Below are 27,393 nucleotides of genomic sequence, written 5' to 3'. Positions count from 1 at the left end.
GGACTGTCTGATAACAACTGCCATATTCCTGACTTTGAACAGGACATTTTAAGAAAAAAATGGTGGGTTGAACCTGGTGTATGGCTAGCAAAACCTCCAGCTCATATGGCAATGTTAAAAATACCACTAAAATGACAACACTACGTGACAGGAATACAGTTCAAACAAACGCAAGAACACTCAGCACAGAAAAATACAAAAGTAAATAATCTAAAAGTATATTACAACATGTAAACCGCAGAATAACAACGGAACATGTCTTCTTGCTCAAACTGGTAGCAATCCTTTGATAGGTTGATCTCGAACGAAATATGTTTTATTTTTTATCTTTTGTAGTTTAAATTATTTCTAATTTTATGATGTTTGATAAAATATTGTTCAAATTAATTGAATTTGAATAATTTTTTTATGATTTCAAAGATGAGATAGCAAATTTGGATTCATGTCTTTTTGGGATTTCGTAGATAAAAAGGATTATGCAGAAACTTGCATTGCGGAATTTGCAAAAGAAAAAAAAGATAAAGGATATTTACGTAACTCTTTAAAGTTACTAAATTTTTTACGAAAACTTAAAAAAAAAAGATAACAGGCTTATAATTTGTCATGCTTAACGCACGTTTTGTTTACACGAGACTCGAATCAAAACAGTTTGAAAGCCGACAAATTCCAAAATTTGCAAGCATTTATGATTTATCATGTCAACACAAAAATGCTCATATCAAATAAGGAGTTCAAGTAAACAATTTACTTTTCTCAATTTTTGGTTTCAAATGCCAATTAAAGTTGTCTTCACAACTGTTTATTGATGCGACGGTACTATTGTATCTTATGTAGACGAAATGCGCATCTGACGTACCAGATTGTTTGACAAGTATATTATTTTTTTTTATGTTTGATTAGCTTTTAGCAATAAACAACGCCATATTCAACCCTTGAGAAGCAAGCTATACCTTTAGCTGGACCAAATTCCCTTATGACTACTTTGTATGTAGGGCATCTGCATCAATATGTTACCGAAGATATGTTGTTTGGGAAATTTTCAACTGCAGGTCCAGTCCTTACTATCCGTGTCTGTAGAGATGAGATCACAAGACGTTCGCTTGGTTATGCATATGTAAACTTTCAGCAGCAAGAAGATGGTAAGAATTTCAGTGTTAGTGTGGTTCATAACTCTAAAGGGAGATAACTCTGTAAAAATTAGCTGAACGATTTAATCACGTTCTATAGTTAAAAAAATATAAAGCTTCTCAATGATCAAAATAAGTGTTTGTCAAACTGCTATATATCCAGTGAAATTGTTTCGATAAAGTGTGTGGTTCAAGTTTTTTGAAATTTTTATATTTCTATCAAAGGGTCAAAGGAAATATTTTGTCAAAATTTTATGAAAATTAAACAAGCCAAACGCAATTTACATGGTTTAAAAGATGCATTTGAACTGTATAATATTTGGGGAAAGATGTTCAAAAATGGTCAGCAACACAGCTCAAAAGTAATAACTAGAAAAAAAGCAAGAAATCAAAGCTGAAAAGGTAAATACAGATCCCTCTTCTATGCCAAAAGGAAATGCAAGACTAATTGAAAATAAAAATAGTTTAGAATCATTGTAAAAGGGGATTCGAGATTGAGAAATTGGACATCATATGGTTACAATGACAACATCGATGGTAAGTGTAGTCTATTTTGTCCTTCCTGTAGCTCGATGAATATGATAAACATTTCCAACTCTACATCTCAATGTAGACGAAGTCATGGTCATCGTCATTATACATCACATATTCTCCATGATATCTCTATTTATGACATTCTGACATTTGTACAAAATCCGTTAGGTGTTCATCACATTCGAACGAAGCTTTATTCACTACCCCTTTCATTTATTCATTATCTGTACAACCAATGACTGTAAACCACTGTAACAAACCCCAACTTAAACCAATAAAAACTGACAGCTGTCATCTCAGATATTGCAAGTCACAGACTATTCAAACAAGTTCGCATGGAAATGATGAAAATGAGGAAAGATCCTTTTCTATTACTTCCATTTGTCTACAAAGGTCTTGATGCCATCAAGTTGGATAATATCCTTCATCAGAAATCAGTTTTCTTACAATTATCTCCCTATTTTAAAGATATGTCTGTACCTTTCATTACTTATACCTATACCAAACAAATTGTAACTAAAACTTTCAATTACAAACACGTGTTGCAGGATCTCTCAATATCGACGACGTCAAGTCTAAACCTCCTGATTGAATTCGTGCAAGTGCCACATATATACATAGTCCTACAGGTCACGTTAATACGGATGACCTAAACATTTTCAATAACACTTCTCTGCGAAATGTGTTCTTCAAAGACCCGAAATATCGTGAACCAAAATCCATCAATTGGAAACACAACTTTAGAATACTGATGGATTCAGTCTTGGATTAAGCTAAGCAATGGGTTGAGCACGAGAAAGAAGATGTAGATAGCCTTTTCGAACAGATAATGATGTGACGTCGTTGAAGCAAATCTGAATAAAAACAGAATGGGTCTATGAATACACTTCAATTTTCAAAGAAAGAACCAAATGTTGCAAAACACCTGTCCTACCTCCATGACAAATATATTGTTGTCTCCGCAAATATATCACAACATCGTTTTTGTGTGTAATTCACATTACATAAGCTGCTTTATAAATGAATTAGGTACTGATAATTCACTTAGAAACCCAATATATATCCCTACGACACTTACCATGAAAGAAATCCAGAATACTCATAGGTCTTTTCTATGTTTCTTTGGAATTTCAAATAAAAATGAAGAACTGGATCTTCCTGTACTGTATTGGATACATAAGTTACTTAAGTGTCATTACAAATAACTCTATATAGCTGAGCCTTCCAAGTGCTCTACGAAACTTCTTTCGAAAATATTTACATCAATTTGATCAGCAATCACAGCCGAGCGTCAAAGTTATTGTTTTACTACTTATTCTAGAGGCGGCGTGAATCCGATGTGGATACTAAAATTATCCCAAAATCTGTTAGAGTGCATACAATCTAAGACTCTTTCATCTTGCAATAGTATTAAAACATTTGACTTTTCTACACTTTACACAAGTATTCCCAATTCTAAAGTAAATAAAAATTGAAAGAGTTGATTTCAAGATTGTTTCATAAAAAAAAAGTGGCCAACTTGTCTGAGAGGGGATAAATTGTACTTTGAAAAAAATAAAAACAATCCTATTCACACAGACAAATTCTCTGTACCTGACATTATCAAGATGCTTGATTTCTTGATTGACAACATATTTGTTAAGATTCGGGGACGTGTTTTTTAACAAGCAATGGGCTCTCCCATGGAAATCAACTTAATGAAAAGAAGCAAGCATTATCTTTTAACTTCACATTCACTATATAGATATATAGAATATCTGTTTAACAGATGACGACGGTTGTGTTCCAATCGTCGTACCCTCAATCCGTCCTCCTTTCCCCCGAATGTGACCCATAGTGTTAGACTTATCACTAGGTTTGTACTTACATGAGAAACACAACGGTAGCCACATGTGGAGCAAGATCTGCCTACCCTGTGTACTTGAGATCACCCAAGTTTTCGGTGGGGTTCGTGTTGCTCAGTCTTTAGTTTTCTATGTTGTGTTTTGTATACTGTTATTTATCGTTTTGTCTTTTTCTTTTTTGCTATTCTGTTGTCAGTTTATTTTCAACATATGAGTTTGAATGTTCCTTTTGGTATCTTTCTTTTACCTTTCTTTATTTGAGAGTCACAGGTGAGTCGTTTTTGGCAAAATCTTAAAAATATATAAATCTTTTTGTAATGGTCACAAACAAATCAACAGCTATCGTTTGTGGGAGACAACTCTTACAAATGTACTGCAAAATCATTTACTTTTGATCTAGCAGCTGTTGAAACTGTGACAAGGAATTTATGTATAAAAGTATAAAATCATGTAATATCATTTTTTTTATATTCAAAAATCAAAAGCTGAAAAGATAGGTATTTTCCATTCGTTTACTGAATGTGTTTTGTTTTCAAATACAAACGGCAATGTTTAAGAAGATATAATCTGATCAACTCTCTTAATACAAGCTATGTCTCACAGATAACAAACATGAGCACAAAGTAAGTATTAAAAAAATGATAAACTGCTATTCAATTTAGGATACATTAAAATAAGCGTCTGTTGATTTGATGACAAGGGGATCTTGTAGTCCTTGGTAAGGAATCCATGTTCATGTTTGATTAAGTTGATATGTCAATTCGTCCTGAGTGTAATCATTCTATACTGAATATTACTGTCCTTATTATCTTGACTACAGTTATCATTAGGACCATGCAAATACACATAAGCACACAAAAAATAATGCAAAGAGAAAATTTAGTGAAGTTCATGGAAAAAATATGAATTTTGTTTAAATATTTTTGTTTTTTTACTGTCCGTAAGTCTTTGAAAAAGATTTTGTAAAATTCAAACGATCAAATTCCATAAAGGTTTGTGATTTGCAAGGTTTATCAACACATTTGTTTCAGCATTTTTTGCAGGAATTAAACGATAACTTTTTTCTTGCAAAGTTTAGGAAATTGTGTTTTTTGAGAGGGTCATAACGTTTGACTCGTTCGATACTTTTTAACCACTATAACCACTGCTGGTGGAAGCTTCATCCCCAAGTGTATCAACAACCCAGTAGTCAGCATATCCGTGTTGACATGAATGATCACTGAAAAAGGGCATAAATATAAATTATCTGTTTACCAAACCTTGATTTTTTTTAATTACTTAGGATTTTCTACCACATGAATAGATTAGCTTAGCTCTATTTGGCAAAAATTCTCGGATTTTCGGGTCCTCAAATACTCTTCATCTTCGTAATAAATTTGGCCCTTTAAGTATATTTTTTATTCGAGTGTCAGTGATGAGTCTTTTGTAGACAAAACGTGCATCTGCCTTACATACTTTAATTATGGTCTCTGTAATACGTTTATTTACAGTAATTTACATTATATAAATATTACAGATAGGCTTAACAATATTTTTCTGCTACACAATTAAATGTTTATATCAGCAGGGTTTAAGAACATTCGTTGTTCGACCTGCTAGTCAAATGCGTTTTGTTTAAATGTATATTTTCACTTTTTTTGGTCTTTTGAAAAATGTTGTTTGTGTTGTATTTTGACCCTTCTACTGAGAAATTTGTTTTGCATGTACATGTATAAAAAATGCGGTTTTTATCCAACGCAATCATAGGTTTGAACGTTGTTTTCAATTTAGACTTGTATATATATACAAACATATATATATATAAAGAAAAGTTAAGTAGAATCCGTATGCTGGTAACATATAAGAAAATTAATAAAAGATAATAACGGTTTCAATTCATCACTTTTACTAGCGCTTTCACTGCTTTTACAGATCTTCGGGTAATTTGACTTGTATACATAAGTGTTCTACAAAACAATTGATTGCCGTTAACAATAGTTTGGCGTTAACAAATACAAGGGAGACTACTAATGTCATTTAAAAAATTGAGTAAAGTCTTTAAAGTGTTATTTATCTAATAAATAAAATATCATCTATCATTTAATCCCTGGTTGAGAATGTTTATTAATAATTCTTCTTTCTTCTTCCGGAGAAAATAATTTTGACGATTCACCATATACAATGGAAATATCTTAAATCGTCCATTAGAACAACGATGGAAATGGTCGTTAGACCGGATGATTGTTAAATCTTCATGGTCGGTTTGCTGCCTATGAACAGTCATTCTAGTACGCAGTTTATTTTTTGTCTCTCCAATATAGAATTCCTCACAATTTGAACATATGAGAGAATAAATGACATTTGAACTTTTACAAGACATGTTTTGTTTAACTGTGAAATGCTTTCCATTTTTAAAATAAATTGAATTTTCTTCTATTAAATTAGGACAAGTCATACATCGTTTATCGGTACATTTTCTAACAATAGGCAAAGTTTCATTAAAGTCGAATTTTGAAGATGTTAAATATCGTTTTAGACTTTTTGACTGTCTTTTACTGTTGATAACTTCTTTTTTTTTGTAAAACTTTGTCCATTTTTTCACTTTTGTGTAAATTATTTTCAATTTGTCGCATGAAACTAAATATATCATAATCTCGTGGATTATATGTTGTTACAAACGGGATAATTTATCTAAATTGTTTGATGATTCTTCGGTTGGTTCGGATCGCCGCGATTCTGTAATGATTGGTCCTTTTATCAGTGCCGTTTGAATTCCGTAATCTATCACTTGTTCCGGATATTGCTGCTTTTTTAAATACACTTTTAATTTTTCCAATCTTTTATTGCGTAATAGTTCTGTACTTGTAATGGTAATTATTCTTGACGCTAGATTAAAAGGTGTATTTAATTGTACATGTTTTGGATGGTTTGAGTAAAAATTCAAATACATATGTGTATCGGTGTCTTTAGAGAAGATATCTGTGACAATTTCATTGTCTTCCGTTATAAATACTAAAATATCCAAAAACGGCATTTTGTTGACATTTCTGTTAATTGTGAAACAAATATGTAGATTTAAAGAATTTAATTCAAAATGAAAATCTGAGACAGATATATCCGAATTCCAAATTATAAAACAATCGTCAAGAAATCGTTTCCAGTTTTGACGTATGTAAATTGCAAATTCATTTCCGTATTTATGGTCCATTTTTTCGTATAATAATTGTTCCAAATATCCAAGTACTAAAGTGGCGTATGAAGGCGCCATTTTAGTACCCATAGCTGTTCTTTTTTTCTGATGATAGTATGTGCCGTCAAAGTAAAAAATATTTCTTTCCAATATAAGTTTCAAAGATGAAAGAATAAATTCTTTTGTTAATCTGTTTTCAAAGACGTTTTCCGTATTTTCTAACCAATATTTTACGGCTCTAATTCCTTAGTCATGTGGGATATTTGTGTAAAGACTGACAATATCAAAAGTAATGAGTTCCGAATTAGGATTTACAGTTGTTGGTAGATGATTTAAAAATTCCAAATCGTCTCGTATAAACTTCACGACATAAAGGTTTAATCACAATGTCTATAAAATGGCATAAATTCTGTGTGACGCTGTTGTGTCCGACCACAATATGTCGAAATTTTAAATCATTGGTCTTAAAAGTTCGATGTATTCACTGTTCTGTTCTGATACCGCATTTGAAATTTCCTCACTTTTGTGAATTTTAGGTAAACCATAGAAATAGCTTTCTGTAAATTTAGAGTTTGAAATGTAATCCATCTCTTCTTTATACAATTCAGTCTTATGTTTATTTAGTAATTTTTTAATCATTGTACTTGTTTGTTTGTCCATTTTTTTATCTGTCACCTCATAAAACATTTCATCTTGTAACATATTTAAAATTTTATCTCGGTAATACTCATGGTCCATGATTACAACCGCATTACCTTTATCCGTTTCTTTAATTATTATTGATTTATCTAATTTTAAATTTTGCAAAGCTGTTTTCTCCTCGTGGGTTAAATTGTCCTTGACATTTTCATTGCTTTGAAGTGAATTTGTTTTTAATGTTTTAATTGTTTCTTCTAAATCTTTATCTTTTGTGGGTTTTGGAATCCAGTCTGATTTATTTCTTACTAGTGGTTTATTTTCTTCTTCTTCGTTTTCTTCATTATCCTCACAAAAATATAATTTATCCTCAATCTTCTGCCAAATTCATCAATGTCAGCTCCAAGTTGTGTTTTATCCTCATTTGCAGTTGGTGTAAATTTTAATCCTCTTTTTAAAAGATTTATTTCCCTTAATTGTAATTTTTTATACGACAAGTTTATAATTCTAGGGTGAAGTTTTTCCGTGTTTGTTAGGCTATTTCCTTCGGGAACGTCTCCTGGGTATTCGTTGTTTCTGATGATAGAATTGTGTTCCGTATACTGCGGTCTGTTGTCCCTCCGCCCTTGTCGTTCATCATGCGTTGTCCTAAAAAATGGTTCTGTACGTTTTTCCCTATGTATGTAGTACCATTATCATTAACGAAATTTTGTTGTCTTCTATCTGGTGCGGGATTTCTTCGTTATCTCAAATTATGGGTATTCTGATTCACATTTGTTGTTTGTTTAGAAATATGCTTGTGATGTTGTTGAAATTTTGGTGTGTTTCGGGGTTGGAAATTTCTGCGGGGATTATGTGATACTTGGTTTGTAATCTTATTGTCAGTATTATGTGTAGTTACGGGAAAATTTCTTTGTACTTTCCTTTTTTTCTGTGGAAAGCTCTTCTTTCTATATTCGTTATCAAACTGTGGGTTTTCTTCAGTAACGAATAAATCACCGAAATTGTCTTCGTATTCTTCAAGCCAAAGCTGTTTCCGCTTCCAGATTTGTAATGATTTAATTTCTTCTTTTTCACACTCAGATCTCCATAAATTCTTAATACCTTCTGTGATCTCGTCGTTAAACTTTGCAACAAAAGTTTCGTACATATCTTCGTCTATGTTTTTGTAGTTATGTTCATATCTGTTAGCTTTATTTTTCAACAATTTAATTTCAACTTCAAAATTACGAATAGCATTCTCGCTAATTTAAGCCATTTTATAGACATTGTGATTAAACCTTTATGTCGTGAAGTTCCAAGTTTTATACGAGACGATTTGGAATTTCTAAATCATCTACCAACAACTGTAAATCCTTATTCAGAACTCATTACTTTTGATATTGTCAGTCTTTACACAAAAATCCCACATGACTTAGGAATTACAGCCGTAAAATATTGGTTAGAAAATACGGAAAACGTCATTGAAAACAGATTAACATAAGAATTTATTCTTGCATCTTTGAAACTTATATTGGAAAGAAATATTTTTTACTTTGACGGCACATACTATCATCAGAAAAAAGGAACAGCTATGGATACTAAAATGGCGCCTTCATACGCCACTTTAATACTTGGATATTTGAAACAATTATTATACGAAAAAATGGACCATAAATACGGAAATGAATTTGCAATTTACATACGTCAAAACAAGAAACGATTTCTTGACGATTGTTTTATAATTTGGAAATCGGATATATCTGTATCAGATTTTCATTCTGAATTAAATTCTTTAAATCCACATATTTGTTTCACAATTATCAGAAATGTCAACAAAATACCGTTTTTGGATATTTTAGTATTTATAACGGAAGACAATGAAACTATCACAGATATCTTCTCTAAAGACACCGATACACATATGTATTTGAATTTTTACTCAAACCATCCAAAACATAAAAAATTAAATACACCTTTCAATCTAGCGTCAAGAATAATTATCATTACAAGTACAGAACTATTACGCAATAAAAGATTGGAAGAATTAAAAGTGTATTTAAAAAAGCAGCAATATCCGGAACAAGTGATAGATTACGGAATTCAAAAGGCACTGATAAAAGGACCAATCATTACAGAATCACGGCGATCCGAACCAACCGAAGAATCATCAAACAATTTAGATAAAATTATCCCGTTTGTAACAACATATAATCCACGAGATTATGAGTTTAGTTTCATGCGACAAATTGAAAATAATTTACAAAAAAGTGAAAAAATGGACAAAGTTTTACAAAAAAAGAAGATTATCAACAGTAAAAGACAGTCAAAAAGTCTAAAACGATATTTAACATCTTCAAAATTCGACTTTAGTGAAACTTTGCCTATTGTTAGAAAATGTACCGATAAACGATGTATGACATGTCCTAATTTAATAGAAGAAAGTTCAATTTATTTTAAAAAATGGAAAGCATTTCACAAGTAAACAAAACATCTCTTGTCAAAGTTCAAACGTCATTTATTCTCTCATATGTTCAAATTGTGAGGAATTCTATATTGGAGAGACAAAACATGAACTGCGTACTAGAATGACTGTTCATAGGCAGCAAACCGACCATGAAGATTTAACAATCATCCGGTCTAACGACCATTTCCATCGTTGTTCTAATGGACGATTTAAGATATTTCCATTGTATATGGTGAATCGTCAAAATGATTTTTTCCGGAAGTAGAAAGAAGAATTATTGATAAACATTCTCAACCAGGGATTAAATGATAAATAATATTTTATTTATTACTTAAATAACACTTTAAAGACTTTACTCATTTTTTTAAATGACATTAGTGGTCTCCCTTGTTTTTGTTAACCTCATACTATTGTTAACGTCAATCAATTGTTTTGTATAACACTTATGTATACAAGTCAAATTACCTGAAGATCTGTAAAAGCAGTGAAAGCGCTAGTAAAAGTGATGAATCGAAACCGTTATTATCTTTTATTAATTTTCTTATATATATATATATATTATATAAATGTCTAAGAATATAACTAAAACACGCTACTTGATACATTATCAAGTTCTATAAGTTTTTAAATCGATATACGTAATACTTCGCTAGACAAACTAGCTTCATCAGGCGTGTGCATCTATCAAGTTGAAATCGGATGCATGACAAAAAAAATATTTTGGTAGCTTGAACTACACAGAGTTGGAATAAAAGTTCAACATATTTATTTATATTCTATAAATCATGTAAATTGTATGATTTCAAGATTAATATTTTGTTTTGTTTTTATATCTTTTCTCGTCTCATTGAGTCCATTAGGGTCAAGAGTCCGTAACTGGAGCATCAAAAATCTCACTTTCTTTTGTCTTCCTTGCGTGTCCCAATATTGGTTTTTCTCATTGATTTGAAATGTGACGTTTTCAAAATCATGCCCTTATTTTAAAAGATGTCTTTTGATTTTGCAATTTCTTTCTTTTGTGTAAAATGACCGATGGTTATTTAGTCGGATGTTGAATGGTGTTTCTGTTTCACCAACATATTGCAACTTGCAAGTTCCACACGTTAGAACATACATAAAATTTTGCGTTTTGCAATTAGATGTTATAAATATGTTTTATTTATCTTTTGTGACTGTGCTGACGAATTAGGTTTCAATGTTGCCGACTTTGTAGCACTTACAATTGCTTCATCCGCATGGTTTATATCCTCCTATTGTCGATGTCTCTTGTTTAGATACTTAAGATGTAACTAGAATATCTTTGAGGTTTTTGGTTCTGCGGACAGCCATCACGGGAGGTGATTGAAAAATCTCTTTTAAGGAAGGATCATTTTCAATAAGACGCCAGTGTTTGTGGACAATAGATGAAAGATTTGTCAGGTCAGGATGAAAGCTGACAACAAACGGAATTTTAATTGTCTGGGCCATCTTTTCTTTGTATTCAACATGTTCAAGTAGGTTTGTTCTGTCTTTATCTTTTGCTATACCGAAAGCTTCTGAAAGGTTTTTGTTCTTGTAACCTCTTGATTTAAGTTGTTGTCTAAGTTGTCCCAAACGATAGGTTAATTTTGATTCCGATGAGCAAACCCGCTTCAACTAAAGTTTTTTTGTTGTGAAGGTCGGTTGTCATTATAATGATGACATCGACATCAAATGGAACGAAATGCAGAACATCTACAAGATTTTTCAGATCTCTGGATGTTGATTGTTGCTACTTTAGACAGAATATATCTTCCGCTCATCTTATTTCGACTCTTCAAAATTTAAGAGTCTACCCTAAATGATATGGCTTCCAAATACCGTTTCGATTCCTAACATCACTGAAGAGACATTAATTGTCGAAATCCGGATATGGTGTACTAATTTTTGCACCTTTTTTTCGCAATATACCATCTTTTCCGCAAGTTTATTGTTTTCAATTTGGTATTAAGTTGATAATAAGATCCATTTTGTTACATCTGGTGATCCATTTATTTTGCAATCGTCAATGGCAGTCAGCAGGGTTTAAGGACATCCGTTGTTCGACCTGCTAGTCAAATGCGTTTTGTTAAAATATACTTTTTCACTTTTTTGGTCTTTTGGAAAATGTTGTTTGTGCTGTATTTAGACCCCTCTACCAAGAAACTTGTTTTGCATGAACACAAAAAAAATTGCTGTTTTTATCCAACGCAATCATAGGTTAGAACGTTGTTTTGAATTTAGACTTGCTTGTATATATATAATGTCTATATATATATATATATATATATGTATTCCTATTGAGAACTTGTACAAAGACGCACAAAACAAATGCCTATAAGCGATTATGACCGTTTTGAACAGTATACCAAACATGAAATGCAACTGTGATCTTTGAAATGTTGCCTGTAAGATGTAGATGTGCACACAGTATTTGAAACTTCCAAAATCCCAAAATGGCTGCCGTTGCCATATAAACAGGTTGAAAATTCAATATTGAACATTATGGGAAATCACATTTAAGAAGCATTTACTAATAAAATTTTAGATCAAATCCAGTGAGACGTATTAAAACTATACAGATATATTAACTGACACGTGTAGATATGCCATTTGACTTTGAAATTGTTATTAAAGATGTCATTACTATGGTAATAGCATACACATGAAATATCGAAAATAGCTCAACATTTTCTGAATGTGATAGAAAGGAGTTTGTATGCACGTATGTGCATTCAATTTATAAAACGTTTACAATGGTTTCCTTAATTCTGGTAATTGTCGGACCGGTGGGACATCTGCTTTTGCTTGTAATTGCAATGTTAACTATTCTTCTTCCTCTTCCTCTTCTGGGTACCCAAGTGATTTAAGTAGTGCATACATTATCATGTAACACAAAAGATTGTCAGTTTGAACCCCACAAATGGCAGGTTCGTTCGACTGCAATAATAATTGACTAAGATTGCCAGTAGCTCCAGACACTCCGGCCTCCCCCAACAAGAATCTGGCCACCAAGATGAAGTCAATAGTGCTGAAAGTGGCATTAAACACCAAACATTAACCAATCTATTTCTTCCACTGCCACCACTTTTTCGACCTTGAACTTGTCCGCAGCAGTTCTGCTAAATCGCTAGTCGGATTAACTTAGAGTTCCACATTATGCTACACTAACATGTCTAGTGGTGCAATCAAAGATTTCTTTAAGGGACTAATAGAAAGGAAGTTTTACTATACTTCTAGGCTAAAAGGTCAGCTTTGACCTTGAACATTATTTTGACGATTCTTTATACAAAATGGTAGAATCTAAAGAATTGAAATTGTTCGACAAGATAGAACCAATCAAATGAAAAAAAGTAAAATAACAAAAATACTGAACTCCAAGGAAAATTAACAAACGGAAATTCCCTTATCAAATGGCAAACTCAAAATCTCAAACACATCAGACGAATGGAAAACAACTGTCATTTTCTTGACTTGGTACAGAAATATACGGTGAATCTCCAAGAGACACCCTATCATTCCCTTTTATTCTGATATCTTGTAAAAGGTCGAAATCCCTACTCATAAACTTTATATTTTGTTCTTCAAATGACAAAATGCATTAAATGATATCTATTGTAAATCCCTAGGTGGTCATCCCTACCCGAAATACTTATAACTTTCCAGATACTTGTAATTGTTTGAGATCCCCATTCTTAACCGCAATTTCCTTCCAAATGAATTGAATGAATAATAAGGGGAGTCCAAGTGGCTTTAAACTTATTGGAAATTTGTTTTGGAGACTTTGTAACAGCATCCTGCTACAATCATTTCTTGTTGTCCTCGGCTAACACAAAATATTCAAATAAAAATGTTTTGTACATGTTTATTGCAGCTGCGAAAGCTCTCGATGTAATGAACTTTGACACTATAAACGGTCAACCAATAAGAATCATGTGGTCACAAAGAGATCCATTTCTCAGAAAATCTGGTGTTAGCAACGTATTTATCAGAAATCTTGACAAAAACATTGACAATAAGGCATTATACGATACCTTCTCTGCCTTTGGACATATTTTATCCTGTAAGGTAAGAAAACTGTTCAATAAAAAAATCTATTTAAGAGATTACAATTATTCAGTAGCAAAAAAAAAAACCAAAAACAACCTACACTAAAGCACAGAGATAATGAAGATATAAAATCAGATTTTGGTAAAATTCCTTGGGATTCTTAACATTACAGGGAGCTGTCAGAAAGATTTTGTCAAAATACAATATTTTCATCATCGTACCTTATTTGGCCTTGTTAACTTTTAAACCTTTTTGATTCGAGCGTCACTGATGACGTTGCGGCGTACACAAATTCAATCCTCTTATGAGTTTATTTACAAGAATTTTTGTATCACCCTCAAGCATGACTAAGATATGATGTATCTGGCAATGGCAATTTGTTTTTGTTTTTATTATGTCAGTTTTATGCGAACCACATATGGTTAATCAATGATATTTGGTATGCAGTTGTATCTGTCATGGTAACTTTTCTTTAAAGCAACTCAAGTTTAAATGTTAAAATTTGTGATCATGCCAATTGTAGGGAAAGCACAAATGGTAAGTCCTTAATATTTAGTTTTGTAACTGTACAAGCATTGACGCATCTAATTTCCATGGTGATTATTTGGCCTTGCACTCTTAGTCATGGTCTATTGTAACTGAATCTTTTTCATAGTTTACATGTTAGCGTCTGTGATTAGGTCAGTTTAAGGTGAACTATTTATAATAAGTCAGTGATATTTGATATGCAGCTCTACAAACAATGGCATATCTTATTTCCACAGAAATAATGTGGCCATGTAACTTGGGTCACGGTTCATTGACTTTGAAAATTTTGTATATTTTACATATCAAAGTATTGCTTTTTTAATTTCAACATTTGCATTTTACTATCAAATTACGTACTGATGAGTCATATCTCTGTCAATTATTTCATTGAAAATTTTGATTATTTGATTATTATCAGAATAGGCCTGCATGCGAACAAATCAGATGAAGTTTATGTAAGTGATTTGTGTTAATTTCAGATTGTCTGTGACAAGCATGGATCCCGTGGATATGGATTTGTACATTTTGAAAATGTAGACGCAGCCAGAAATGCTATTAAAAAAAAGAATGGGATGCTGTTGAATGGAAAGAAAGTGTAAGCTTTCTTTGCAACCATTGTTTGTGTTGTGTTTATTAATTGATCGTCCACTCTCAAAAATATTAGAATTTTAAATTTTTTTTTTTTTTTATTTTTTAACTTATATGTAAATGTGGTATCATAATTTATGATTAGGTTTGGTAGGTACAAATACCTAATTTGCGGATCATTGTACACAAATAATGAAAAAAACAATAATGAATATGCACAATAAGTACGTGTTGTTGAGTAGGCAGAAACAGGGTGTATATGTTCGATACGAATGAGACACAATGCTTAGATGCAATAATCTAGATGTAAATAGGGGAACAGTTAGTATGTCTTTTTATAATTAATACACTTTATTTCATTTGTAGTTTTTGAAAACTGTTCGTTACTCTGTTTCAAAATAACAAACTTTTTAAACGATTATTATATGTTGATAGTATATAGATAATGGAACTACAAAAGCAGAAACAAATTATACATTCATGTCCTTGATTTTGAGATATAAGCTATTGACAATATACATCCTTAAGATGTTTATGCTTAATAAAAAAGAAATGAATTTCCATGTACCCTACCTACCAACGCTTATTCTTTGCGCCTACCTCTTGAAATGTATGTTTTGGTTATCTTTGAACAAGAACTATTAAGATCAGACGGTTTCACCTGTCTATTTAATAATTTGACTACTTACCTAATCCATTTCCTCCAGCATGATACCGGAAACATGGCTTTATTTTCGTAGGTCGAAGTTTTAAACCTGTTCATGATTTTAACATTAATTTAATATCTGACACTTTATTGCACTAAGATCTCTTTTTTTGTTAGGTTTGTAGGACGATTCCCGAATAGACGGGAACGTCTTGAAATTCGTGGAGATAAGATGAAGAAATTTAATAACGTTTATGTAAAGAATTTTAGGGATGATATGTCTGAGGATGAACTGAAAGATATATTTGAACCATTCGGGAAACTTATAAATGTTAAGGTATGTTCACTTATAAACCTCACGGAAGACTTTGGGTATGGACGTGTTTGAATTTTGTTTAAAGACGAACTATAGTGGAATTAGGACTTACTACTATATTTTGGGGTAGTGGAAAAGTAAACTAATGTGATGTTTTGTAGCGGCAAGGTAAACAATTGTGATGTTTTGTAGTGTCCAAGTGAACTATTGTGATGTTTTGTAGTGTCCAGGTAAACTATTGTGATGTTTTGAAGGTCCAGGTAAACTATTGTGATGTTTTGTAGTGGCCAGGTAAACTATTGGGATGTTTTTAATGGCAAAGTAAACTATTGTGATGTTTTGTAGTGGCCAGGTAAACTATTTTGATGTTTTGTAGTGTCCAGGTAAACTATTGTGATGTTTTGTAGTGGCAAGATAAGCTATTGTGATGTTTTGTAGTGTCCATGTAAACTATTGTGATGTTTTGTAAGGGCCAGGTAAACTATTGTGATGTGTTGTAGTGGCAAAGTAAACTATTGTGATGTTTTGTAGTGGCCAGGTAAACTATTGTAATGTTTTGTTGTTTCAAAGTAAACTATTATGATGCTTTGTAGTGTCCAGGTAAACTATTGTGATATTTTGTAGTGTCCAGGTAAACTATTGTGATGTTTTGAAGGTCCAGGTAAACTATTGTGATGTTTTGTAGTGGCCAGGTAAACTATTGTGATGTTTTGTAGTGGCAAAGTAAACTATTTTGATGTTTTGTAGTGTCCAGGTAAACTATTTTGATGTTTTGTAGTGTCCAGGTAAACTATTGTGATGTCTTGTAGTGGCCAGATAAACTATTGTGATGTTTTGTAGTGGCCAGGTAAACTATTGTGATGCTTAGTAGTGTCCAGGTAAACTATTTTGATGTTTTGTAAGGGCCAGGTAAATTATTGTGATGTTTTGTAGTGTCCAGGTAAACTATTGTGATGTTTTGTAAGGGCCAGGTAAACTATTGTGATGTTTTGTAGTGGCAAAGTAAACTATTGTGATATTTTGTAGTGTCCAGGTAAACTATTTTGATGTTTTGTAGTGGTCAGATAAACTATTGTGATGTTTTGTAGTGGCCAGGTAAACTATTGTGATGTTTTGAAGGTCCAGGTAAACTATTGTGATGTTTTGTAGTGTCCATATTATCTATTGGGATGTTTTGTAGTTTCCAAGTAAACTATCGTGATGCTTTGTAGTGTCCAGGTAAACTATTGTGATGTTTTGTAGTGTCCAGGTAAAATAATGTGATGTTTTGTAATGTCCAGATAAACTATTGTGATTTAAAGTTATGGCCAGGTAAACTATTGTGATGTTTTTGTGGTGACCAGGTAAACTATTGTGATGTTTTGTAGTGTCCATATAAATTATTGTGATGTTTTGTAGTGTCCAGGTAAACTTTTGTGATGTTTTGTAGTGGGCTGTAACTCACAGCCACTCGACATGTATGGATAAACTGACCACTATAATTTGTGATAGTTGCTAGATAAACTGTTGTGATGTTTTGTAGTGGTATGTTAGTTACTTTCATTGTTCGAAGTGACTAGTCACTACATAGGATTATCTTGGCAGCTGATAATTTGTTAAGCTATTCCTAAATTAATTTTACTTGTGGTTGGAAGTAAAATTGTTACAATATGTCTGACATTGTTAAGGCATAAAACATTTCCAAAAAATACCAGTCTGACCCTCATAAAATGTTTTACGGTTTAACATGCATTTTACATGAATATTGAATTTGGATATGGATAGAAGTATAACTCTTACAGTACGGGATACCAATGGTTAAATTATTTTGTTATTGATGGAACCATATAATTCGCAGATTGTGGTACGGTACACAGAAAGAGAATTGGTTAAAAATCACTATCAAAGATAGACTTTCACGGTGATTTTGATTGATTGTAAGTGATACACTAGGGAATAGTTCACCATATTCCATTGGTTTTGTAGATGTACGCTAGGCCCCATATCCAAACATGAAAACTATAGATCAATGATTCTATTTTACTGTGAATCACTCAAAACTAGCATTTTTGATGTTTAACTGAGTCATATTGTGTGTACTGTGAAAATAATTGATTTGTCAGTAACTAAATGATGGTAATGAAAACTTATGTTTCGATATATGAGAATGATTTTATTATTTGATTCATTTTTGACAGATCATGTCTGATATTGACGGTAAAAGTCGTGGATTTGGATTTGTAAGTTATGAAGAACCAGAGGCAGCAGAAAAGGTATGTTTATATTTAAGAGTAAAAATCACTAAAATACCCAGCTAAGGTAGACATTTCATCTATTCACACAAAAGCAAATGAAAAAAAAAAAATGAAACTAAGTTCTGCCAATTAAATCAGTTCATGGCCAATAGCAATTATTGTGTGTCTTTGTTAAAATTATGTCCGATCTATAACTTGAAAACCCCTTTGTTCACATATAGATTTAGGAAATTTTAGGAAACACTTAATAAAAAATAATCAGTATGCACAAGTATTTAATCAAATATTTCCACAGAACAATTTTGCTATGGCTACTCTTCTGGAAGAGACTCTTTAAGTAGTGACTTATATATGAACTTTTTTCTACGGTAACGAGGCTTTTGAATTTTTTGTTAACACTGACATACTCAAATAAGTACATGTTTTATAGCCTTGTAAATTTGGACATATGATATGAATTTGACAACATATCAAGAAAAATTAACAAGTTTTATTTTTAACAGGCTGTTGAAGATTTGAACGGTTTAACCATCCATGAAAGGACTTTGTTTGCTGGCAGAGCCCAAAAAAGGGCTGAGAGACAAGCTGAACTTAAGGCCAAATTTGAGAGAATCCGAATGGATAGAATTAATCGATACCAAGGAGTAAACCTGTATGTAAAGTATTTAGATGACAACATTGACGATGAACGACTAAGGAAGGAATTTTCTCAGTTTGGAACCATCACAAGTACTAAGGTATGTAGGAAAATATGCAATGGTTTATGACAAAAAATAATAATCAAGCAATCAATTAATAAACTATAAGAGTAAATTCAAGTAAATAGTAAACACACAGATTAAGGGCTGTTCCATTTAAATAAACATCAGACACAAGGAATTTCTTAATGTCAACTATGGGTGGGTGTCAACTATTCATTTATATTATTAACATGTGATGGACTCTATTGGCTGTACCTTATCTTTAAAGTGCCTTCCGTGGGTAATATGTTAATATAAAAAAAAAACACTTATTTATTGGAATATATTTGACTTTTTAATTACACTGTTACTTGTAGGTTAAAAGAACAGAAGGTGGAAGATCCAAAGGATTTGGTTTTGTGTGTTTTAGTTCTCCAGAGGAAGCCACTAAGGCTGTCAGAGAAATGCACGGAAGAATCGTTGGGGAACGATCAATTTATGTGACTCTAGCACAACAAAAAGAAGACAGGAAAGCTTATTTAGCATCAAAATATATGCAGCGTAATGCTAGTATGAGAATGCAGGTAAACCAACATTTTCTTTACGACAATTTTACCTACTTTCAGGAAATTTTTAATTCATATACAGTTGTTTAAAGAGGTTCATTTCGATAACCAATTTAACTATGAAGATGAATTTATTCTATTCCGCTAGAATTACAGTACATGGAGCATATTGCTAGTATCAAAATGAAGATATATACTAACTAACTAGCCCCGTGATCAAACTAAAATTTAATAATAGTGAGAACTTGATTTGTAACTAAGTGGAATTTACTCAAAATACTTAACGCATATTGTAAGTATTAAAATGCAGTGAGAGATTAAACCAAAATCAAACTTATCAAGCCAAGTTTGTACACAAAAATGTTATAGGTCATGTACCTGGTTTTGTACATAAGGCAAATTTCTATTAGGTCAAGAGGATTTTTGTTTCCTTTGAATTGTTAGCGTTTAAAGGGGAATGTCACAAATTTTCGGGGATATCTTGTATTCATTTTTGTTTTAGTGCTTATCAGTACTATTATCAACTAATTAACTAAAGGCATTAGTGCTTATTAGAACCATTATTATCCAAATGCATATCAAACAACTGATAATTAAAGGATCTTTGTTTCAAAACCACGTATCATAGATAGAATACTTAATCTGTGAAGGTACATTTATTCATGAGGTTTAATTGACGAGCTAAGCTCTTTTAAACGGTTTTTCTTAGTTTGTTCTAATTTTCTGTATTTGTCTGTCCGCAATCAGGAGCCTGTTATTTAGTAGTTGTCGTTTGTTGCTGGATATCGCAATTTGATTTTCGATTATTGTTTTGTACATAAATCAGGCCGTTAGCGTTCTCGTTTAAATTGATTTACGCTTGTTCTTTTCGGGGCATTTATAGCCTACTATGCCGTATGAGGTTTGTTCATTGTTGAAGACCATACGATGTCTTATAGTTGCTACCTATACGTCATTTTATCTCTGGTGTAGAGTTGTCTCATAATCAGTCATACCACATCTTTTTATTTGTACATTCTCGCTCAATAGAAAAATAAGTTTTCTGTTGGGTACCAAACTTCACAGTTAATGGGATAAATTGCCGAAAAAAATGTTTACCCAAAAACAATATCAGTATGTTAAGGGGATGACCTATAGTTAAAACATTCCAAAATATGTCCAAAATTTCTGATATGGTACATATTATGTAAATAAATTGTTTTTTCAAAATTCATCTTATAATGTTTATATAGAATAGGGATGGCAACGAGTACAATGTACTCGTGTACTCGAGTACTCGAGTACAATTTCAGTACTCGGATACTCGTTTGCCTTTACTTCTACTTTACTACTAAAATATTTCTCCTTACATTTTCCCTCACTTTAGTTCACTTTGAAATATCCTTACTTTTGTTTGTTAATCAATACCTCTTTGTAAACGTGATTGGTATGAGATCTTCATTTGATATAAGAAATGTCTGTTTAATTTATAATTAAATATCGTTTCGTATAAGTAAATTGAAGTCCAATATTTTGATGACAAATTATGAGACAAGTCGTTTTATAAAAAAAATACTAACTCCAAAGGAAAAGATGATACAGATTGTCTATAAAGTTGGACTTAATGAACATATTAATTGATGGTTTTATTGGCATAATTCTGATTTGGTTCATGAACACACAAACAATAATTGCTATTGTAATAGGTTTTTTTTTTTAAGAAACTGTGGTCCGTTAATCATTGTTCTTTTGACACAAAAAAGAACTAGCGATACACATAACCAAGGATTAAATTATATTTTGGAATCATACAGTTTGAGTTCTGCAATAATGCGTATGTCTTTCTTAAGGATGTCTTCATATTATATTTTTTTTATGAAAGGTAATAACCAAAATACAACATCCAAAAAAAAATTAAAACTTTTCACTAGACGTTAAAGATTTATCCGAGTACTCGAGTACTCGCGAGTATGATGACCGAGTAGTCAAGTATTAAAAATCAGATCTTTTGATATCCCTAATATAAAAATAAGAAGCTGTAAAATGATTTACAATAGGACAACACTCCACTAGAGACCAAATGACGTAGTGGTTAGCAAATATAGGTCGCCCACTTCGTGCTCATTTTGCTGATATACTGTTTGATATTCAACAACAAATCAATCATCTGACTTTGCAAGTATTTTTTCCCTAAACTTCTAAATTTGTTGAACTATTCATTAAGTTACTCAAGTTACGAAGAATACCCATATTTGACAAATTTGTTTTTTTTTGTCAAATTATGATAGTCATATAAATGAATAGCTTCAAAATGACGGAACTGTGAACAATATCCGAACGACAGTGTGATTTGTTACAGAGACAAAATGTCACATGTTATCAACAGAGCACACAAATCTGATGTTACTGGTAGTTTATTAAAATATCTATCGGACAATGTTTCGGTAAGCTGTACAACATGTACAACCTTAGACCGTAAATGTAAGTTTGCCATTTGGTATGGATCTATTGTCAACTATTACACTGTATGCTGACATGAACTATCATTGACATGGTAATGTTCTGAAAATGTTCTGTCGTATATTTTGGAGCACGTACATTTTTCTACCCTCAGTAAAAGATAAAATGTCTTTTTGCTGAGTGTTTTATTCGAATGGGCTTTCCGGCTTTTTTATGATTATTAAAACATCACTTATGAGTGTTATGTAGATAACATCGTCTGGCTTAAAATATTATAAGCTTCATATTTTTTATGTGTTTTTACATGCTTGAATTGTGTATCATTTTAGGGACAGCCTGCTGCCGGTATGGTGTGTCAGATGTTCCCATCAGCTGGACCTGAGTATATCCTTCCTACCATGACACAGGGACAGAGAAATTTCTATGCCCCAACACATGTGCCACAGATGAGGGCAAGTCCAAGATGGCCAACACAGCTAAGACAGCCCACACCAGCTAGTGGTATGTATAAAAATAAGAAGATGTTGAGAAAGGGCAATGAAGAAATTTTCCTCAGAAAGTGCAAAACAGAGCTTCCTGAAATATGATAGTAAGCTTATGTAATACACTCATCGCTTTTCAGTTACCTGTTAACTGAGTACTTATCCTGGCCCCAATGACCTTGTATGAAACATTAAAAAAAATTGACTTTTCTGGCAACTACTGATAGGAGATTCCTTAAAATTTGGTATCGAGCTTCATTAGAGAATGCTATTCTGTGATGTGTTTTAAAATCCATTGCTCTTCAACTTCCCACTTTTACTAATTAACAAAGTAATGATTCTCATAGTACAGAACAAAGTCTTTCAGTAAAATATCACATATATATCACAGTTTCACTAAGTATTTTTGAAGGCAAGTCTAGAGATTCATCATTTTTGGACATGGCTAGTCAAGCAGTGAAAAAAAACTATTTCATTTATTATTTCCTTCTCCATGACAAAATAAAGCATGGAAATGTTACATACTTAGATTACATTTAAACTTTTGCTATAAAATGTGTATTGAGGTGTTCCAATACTTTACAATCTAGATGCATCCTTGGACTCAAAAGTTTTGAAAATGATGAGTCCAGACAGAGTTTCACGGACTCATGGACTCGCCTTTAGAGAGAACCTCATTTCAGTCAATTTTCGTTGATTTCGTGGTAACAGGCGAACAACGAATCTAAATGTTCAACAAAGTACAAATTTTGTATAGGCCTGCATGAAACCTTAGTAAAACCAGGAAATCAAATATCCACGAAAATACAAAACTTTCTCAATCCACGAAATTTGGTACCCACGAAAATTAATGAATCCACAGTAGCTTACAGTTCATCTTGTTTTGCCTATTTTAATTTTAATGTAAAGGCAAATATAAGTAAATAAATAACAATATTGTTTAGTAGTTTATTGCCCTTGAGTCAGATAAGTCCATTCATTTTGTTAACATAGTCATTACCATTCAGCTTCGTACAACAGGGAATCTTCCTATTTCAGGATTCCAGAATATGCCTGGACAACAGATTAGACCTGGCAATCCTGCTGTCGTTAGAGGAAGACAACCTGGTCAAAGCAACATCCGTGGCGGAATGAATGCTCGTCCAATCACAGGACAGTCTGGCACTGGACAACCATCTCGCATGCTACAGTCTGTACCAGGCAGAGGACGAGTGCCTCCCCCATCCGGAGTACTCAACCCAGCCAGTAGGTATTCAGCTATACAGATGAGAAACCAACCTAAAGCTGGAAGACAGCAAAACATGGTTATGCCACAGGTAGATACAGTTTGTTATCTGTGCCAACTAAAGGTCTAATTCCGAATGAAAATTGGATGTTTTATTGGTCATGAACTCTGAGGTTTTTCAATGCATTGGTCATTAAAACATGGTTATGCCACAGATAGGCATACTAAGGAATTAGCATGTTTTGTTTTCAATTAAAGGGTCTATTCTTTGCGATAATTTGATTTTACATGGATCCAACATTCTGTACCTTTAGTGAAGTTAATGCAATGGTTTGTAAAAAGGAAGATTTCATTTATTTATTTTGAGATCTTGGAAATATAGCATTCGTAAGTTTTCATGTTCTCTTCAACTTCTTTTGTATAAAGGTAGATTTATGTGAATCATAGTTAAACAATTGTGCTGTTGAATTACTGTAAATTCATGAAGCTTTTCCTAAAATAGCAATAATTAAACTAGCATTTTTGTTCATTTTTTAAAATTCGCAATAATAAATGCACTTAATAATTTCTGAATTTACAGTATGACATTCTTTAGATTTTAAAACTTTTTTTTTACAAAATTGATCAAGTTGTGGCATCTCATAAAAAATAAACAGGTTATTTGGTTTTTCTATTGGAAGGAAAATCTTAATTTTAGTAAAATTGCACCAGATGAAAATTAAGAATGAAAGATTGAAAGAAACAGAAAGTGAATACAGCTTCATTTGAAGAATTTATAATGAAAATTATCCAGTGTCTGTACATGATAAAAAAATATTGTGTCCCTTAGAAATACATTATTGACTGCCAGTATTAACACATATATAAATATAATTCTGTTTCAGCCTCAAACCCAAGGAGGAGTGATTCAAGTTCAAGGTCAGGAGCCTCTATCCTCTACCATGTTAGCTGATGCCCCTCAACAGGAACAACAGCAGATGTTAGGAGAACGTCTGTTCCCTCTGATCCAAAGTATGTACCCAGATCTGGCTGGAAAGATCACTGGAATGTTACTGGAAATAGACAACTCTGAATTTTTACAAATGTTGGAATCCAAGGAGTCACTAGAGGCTAAGGTTTGTAGGACAAATTATTAAAAGAAGAACTGTGTAGAAAACCTCTGTTTAACTGTATACTGTAAACCAACTTATTTTCGCAGATACTTTATTTCGCGCCTTACCCTTTCAAATTTACTCAGCGGCTATTTAATTTCGCGATTTTCTTTTTTACTTGATGTAGTTTATTAAGGAAAGATTCAAGTTTTACATGTTTGCGACGATTTATATTCGCGTTATTTTTCTACTGGCGAAATTCGCGAAAATAAGTTGGTTTACAGTATTAAGTTTAATTTATCACATGGTACACTACTGTTCAGGTTTAACTGTATATTTAGTGTAATTAATCACATGGTTCACTTCCGTTCAGGTTTAACTGTATATTTAGTGTAATTTATCACATGGTACACTACCGTTCAGGTTTAACTGTATATTTAGTGTAATTTATCACACGGTACACTTCCGTTCAGGTTTAACTGTATATTTAGTGTAATTTATCACATGGTACACTACCGTTCAGGTTTAACTGTATATTTAGTGTAATTTATCACATGGTACACTACCGTTCAGGTTTTACTGTATATTTAGTGTAATTTATCACATGGTACACTTACGTTCAGGTTTAACTGTATATTTAGTGTAATTTATCATATGGTACACTACCATTTAGATGGATTTTGCATTGTCTACCAGCCCACTGTGACAGTCAATACATATTTAACATTTGTAAAAGCATTGAAAAACAATTAGCTTTTTTCTCCGACAATTTGTATGAATTAGAAAAAAAAAAGAAATGGCAAATCTAAGGTTTTCCCTCATCCATCAAAGGATAAGGTGTTTCTCATTCCCATTAATAAACCGTCTATCCCGTTTCAGGTTAAAGTTTTTGGTCATGGCAGTTTTTGATGAAGTTGAAGTCCAACCAACGCGAAACTTAGTACACATGTTGCCTATGATATAATCATGATAATGTTTCTAATGTAATGCCAAATTAGAGTTTTGACTCCAATTTCACGGTCCACTAAACATAGAATATGATAGTGCAAGTGGGGCATCCGTGTACTATGGATAGATTCTTGTTTTTATCCAAATACTGTAAATAAATTAAGACATTATTACCATGATTATTTTGTTGTTAAAAATCACAACAGGTTTGTCAATGTTGATAGCATTTGTTGTATGCAGTAATTCTCGACATCGCTGTAAATAATCTACCATTTGTGTCAATTGTTCAACAAAAGTTGAAATGATATATATTTGTCAGGTAAATGAAGCCGTTGCTGTACTGCAAGCCCATCAAGCCAAAGAAACTACACCTGCCAATGAAGCGGCAAACTAAATAGGGTACCATGGAAAACAAAATAGAGTAGATCATAAGGGCAGATGATTGGACAGATTTTCTAGTTACCATGACTACAAGCATTTATAAACTGTATTGTCAGAGCTTTTGTTTAGATATGTTTGCCCACTTGTTTATTATTATTGTACATTTATCATGAAGTTATATAATTTGGATTGTTTTTTATTCCAAAATTTGTTAGAAATAACCATTACATCTCACTTTATACAATTGGTTTGAAGCTCTTGTCAGCATTTCATGGCTTATTTCAGAATTCATGTAATATTTGAAAAAGTATTATTTGAAAATCTGTTATTTTACACATTTTTAACCAATCACAACAATATATGAAATATTTGAAATGAGGCACACTATCTTGAAAATGAGACGAAGTGTTGTAACAGCAAAACAAATAAGTCAAGGAAGAATATTGTCCTGAATGGAACAAATGTTCAATGTACAAAACTATTTCCTTTATAAGTCAAAATAGTACGGTAAATAATTTAAATGTACAGCAACACACTTCTTGACCACTTTTGTATACACATATTAGGAGTGTATATGGTTTACATTGTTCATGTAACATTACATTTATATCAACATTTCATAGCTGTTGATGTGTTCCATTAACTTTATTTAACCAGTTTAAGTTTTTATATATTTCAGACAATTGAGGAAAATTTCACAATTTAAACTACTTTATTTATCAAAGATTAGTGAAATTACTTATTTCTTGAGAAAACGGTTTCAAATTATTATCTAAATAAGGATTCAAAACATTCAGTGTAACCGGTTAGCGAGTGAAAATCTTGTTTTAATTATCTCCATTGGTAAACCTCTTTTAAAAGGTTCCATCTTGTAATGAAAATTATGAAAAATATTGTAAAAAAAGAGAACAAAATATGAATTGAGAAAAACTGCTCATTATATACTGGATTTTTTAAACAGGTAAGTATGTAAACAAATTATTATTAAATTTATCCTGAATTGTTGGAATTAATATGAAAATATACAGCTACATTGTGTGGTGAAGCTGTTAAATAAAAAATGTAATATATTATGTTAAAAAAAAAACCAAAAATTGTATAATTATGTAAAATATGTGTAAAATTTTGAGTTTGTGTTATGACAGTAGTTTTTTTTTTCTTCCCATGCTTATTGTCTTTGGGGGAAATGCTTCTGTTTCATTTCTACACTTTGTTTACGCATTGAAGAGTTTAAAGTGAAAAATAAGACTGATAAAAACAATTTACCAATGATGTGATGTGATGTGTTCTTGTTCTGATCTCATTTAAATTTTTGTTCATTTGAACAGCTTAAAAAATAAGAATTTAATTAAAGGCACACAAAATTCAAATGGAGGAGAATAAGATCATACGGGAACAGATTAGTGTTGTGTGTTTTATATATTGTTATTTTAGTTATGGAACTAAGATAAAAAAAAAACTGATAA

At 32.0% G+C, this 27,393-nt stretch overlaps 2 protein-coding genes across 2 annotated transcripts in view; both read left to right on the top strand.

The window, feature by feature from the left end:
* The window catches only part of LOC127723848 (uncharacterized), a 373,964-nt gene that overhangs the window by 262,911 nt on the left and 83,660 nt on the right, over positions 1-27,393 (top strand). The window lies entirely within an intron of this gene.
* Positions 952-27,017, top strand: LOC127723151 (polyadenylate-binding protein 4-like). The gene is made up of 11 exons (XM_052229652.1): positions 952-1,139; positions 13,628-13,821; positions 14,811-14,926; positions 15,743-15,902; positions 18,059-18,133; positions 18,619-18,852; positions 19,173-19,379; positions 22,130-22,301; positions 23,321-23,598; positions 24,392-24,622; positions 25,866-27,017. Exons 1-11 carry the CDS (start codon positions 974-976, stop codon positions 25,938-25,940), a joined length of 1,908 nt encoding a protein of 635 aa, XP_052085612.1. The 5' UTR covers positions 952-973; the 3' UTR covers positions 25,941-27,017.

This window comes from Mytilus californianus, unplaced genomic scaffold (genome assembly GCF_021869535.1).
Source record: "Mytilus californianus isolate M0D057914Y unplaced genomic scaffold, xbMytCali1.0.p SCAF_13, whole genome shotgun sequence".
NCBI lineage: Eukaryota > Metazoa > Mollusca > Bivalvia > Mytilida > Mytilidae > Mytilus > Mytilus californianus.
Note: the sequence above shows the minus strand (reverse complement) of the source record. Positions and strands in the feature narration are given on the sequence as shown.

Coding starts and splice junctions, on each gene's coding strand:
- LOC127723151 (XM_052229652.1), top strand. CDS start 974: ATGACTACTTTGTATGTAGGGCATCTGCATCAATATGTTACCGAAGAT. Junction 15,903..18,058: donor GGAAACTTATAAATGTTAAG/GTATGTTCACTT, acceptor CATTTTTGACAG/ATCATGTCTGATATTGACGG. Junction 22,302..23,320: donor ACAGCCCACACCAGCTAGTG/GTATGTATAAAA, acceptor TTCCTATTTCAG/GATTCCAGAATATGCCTGGA.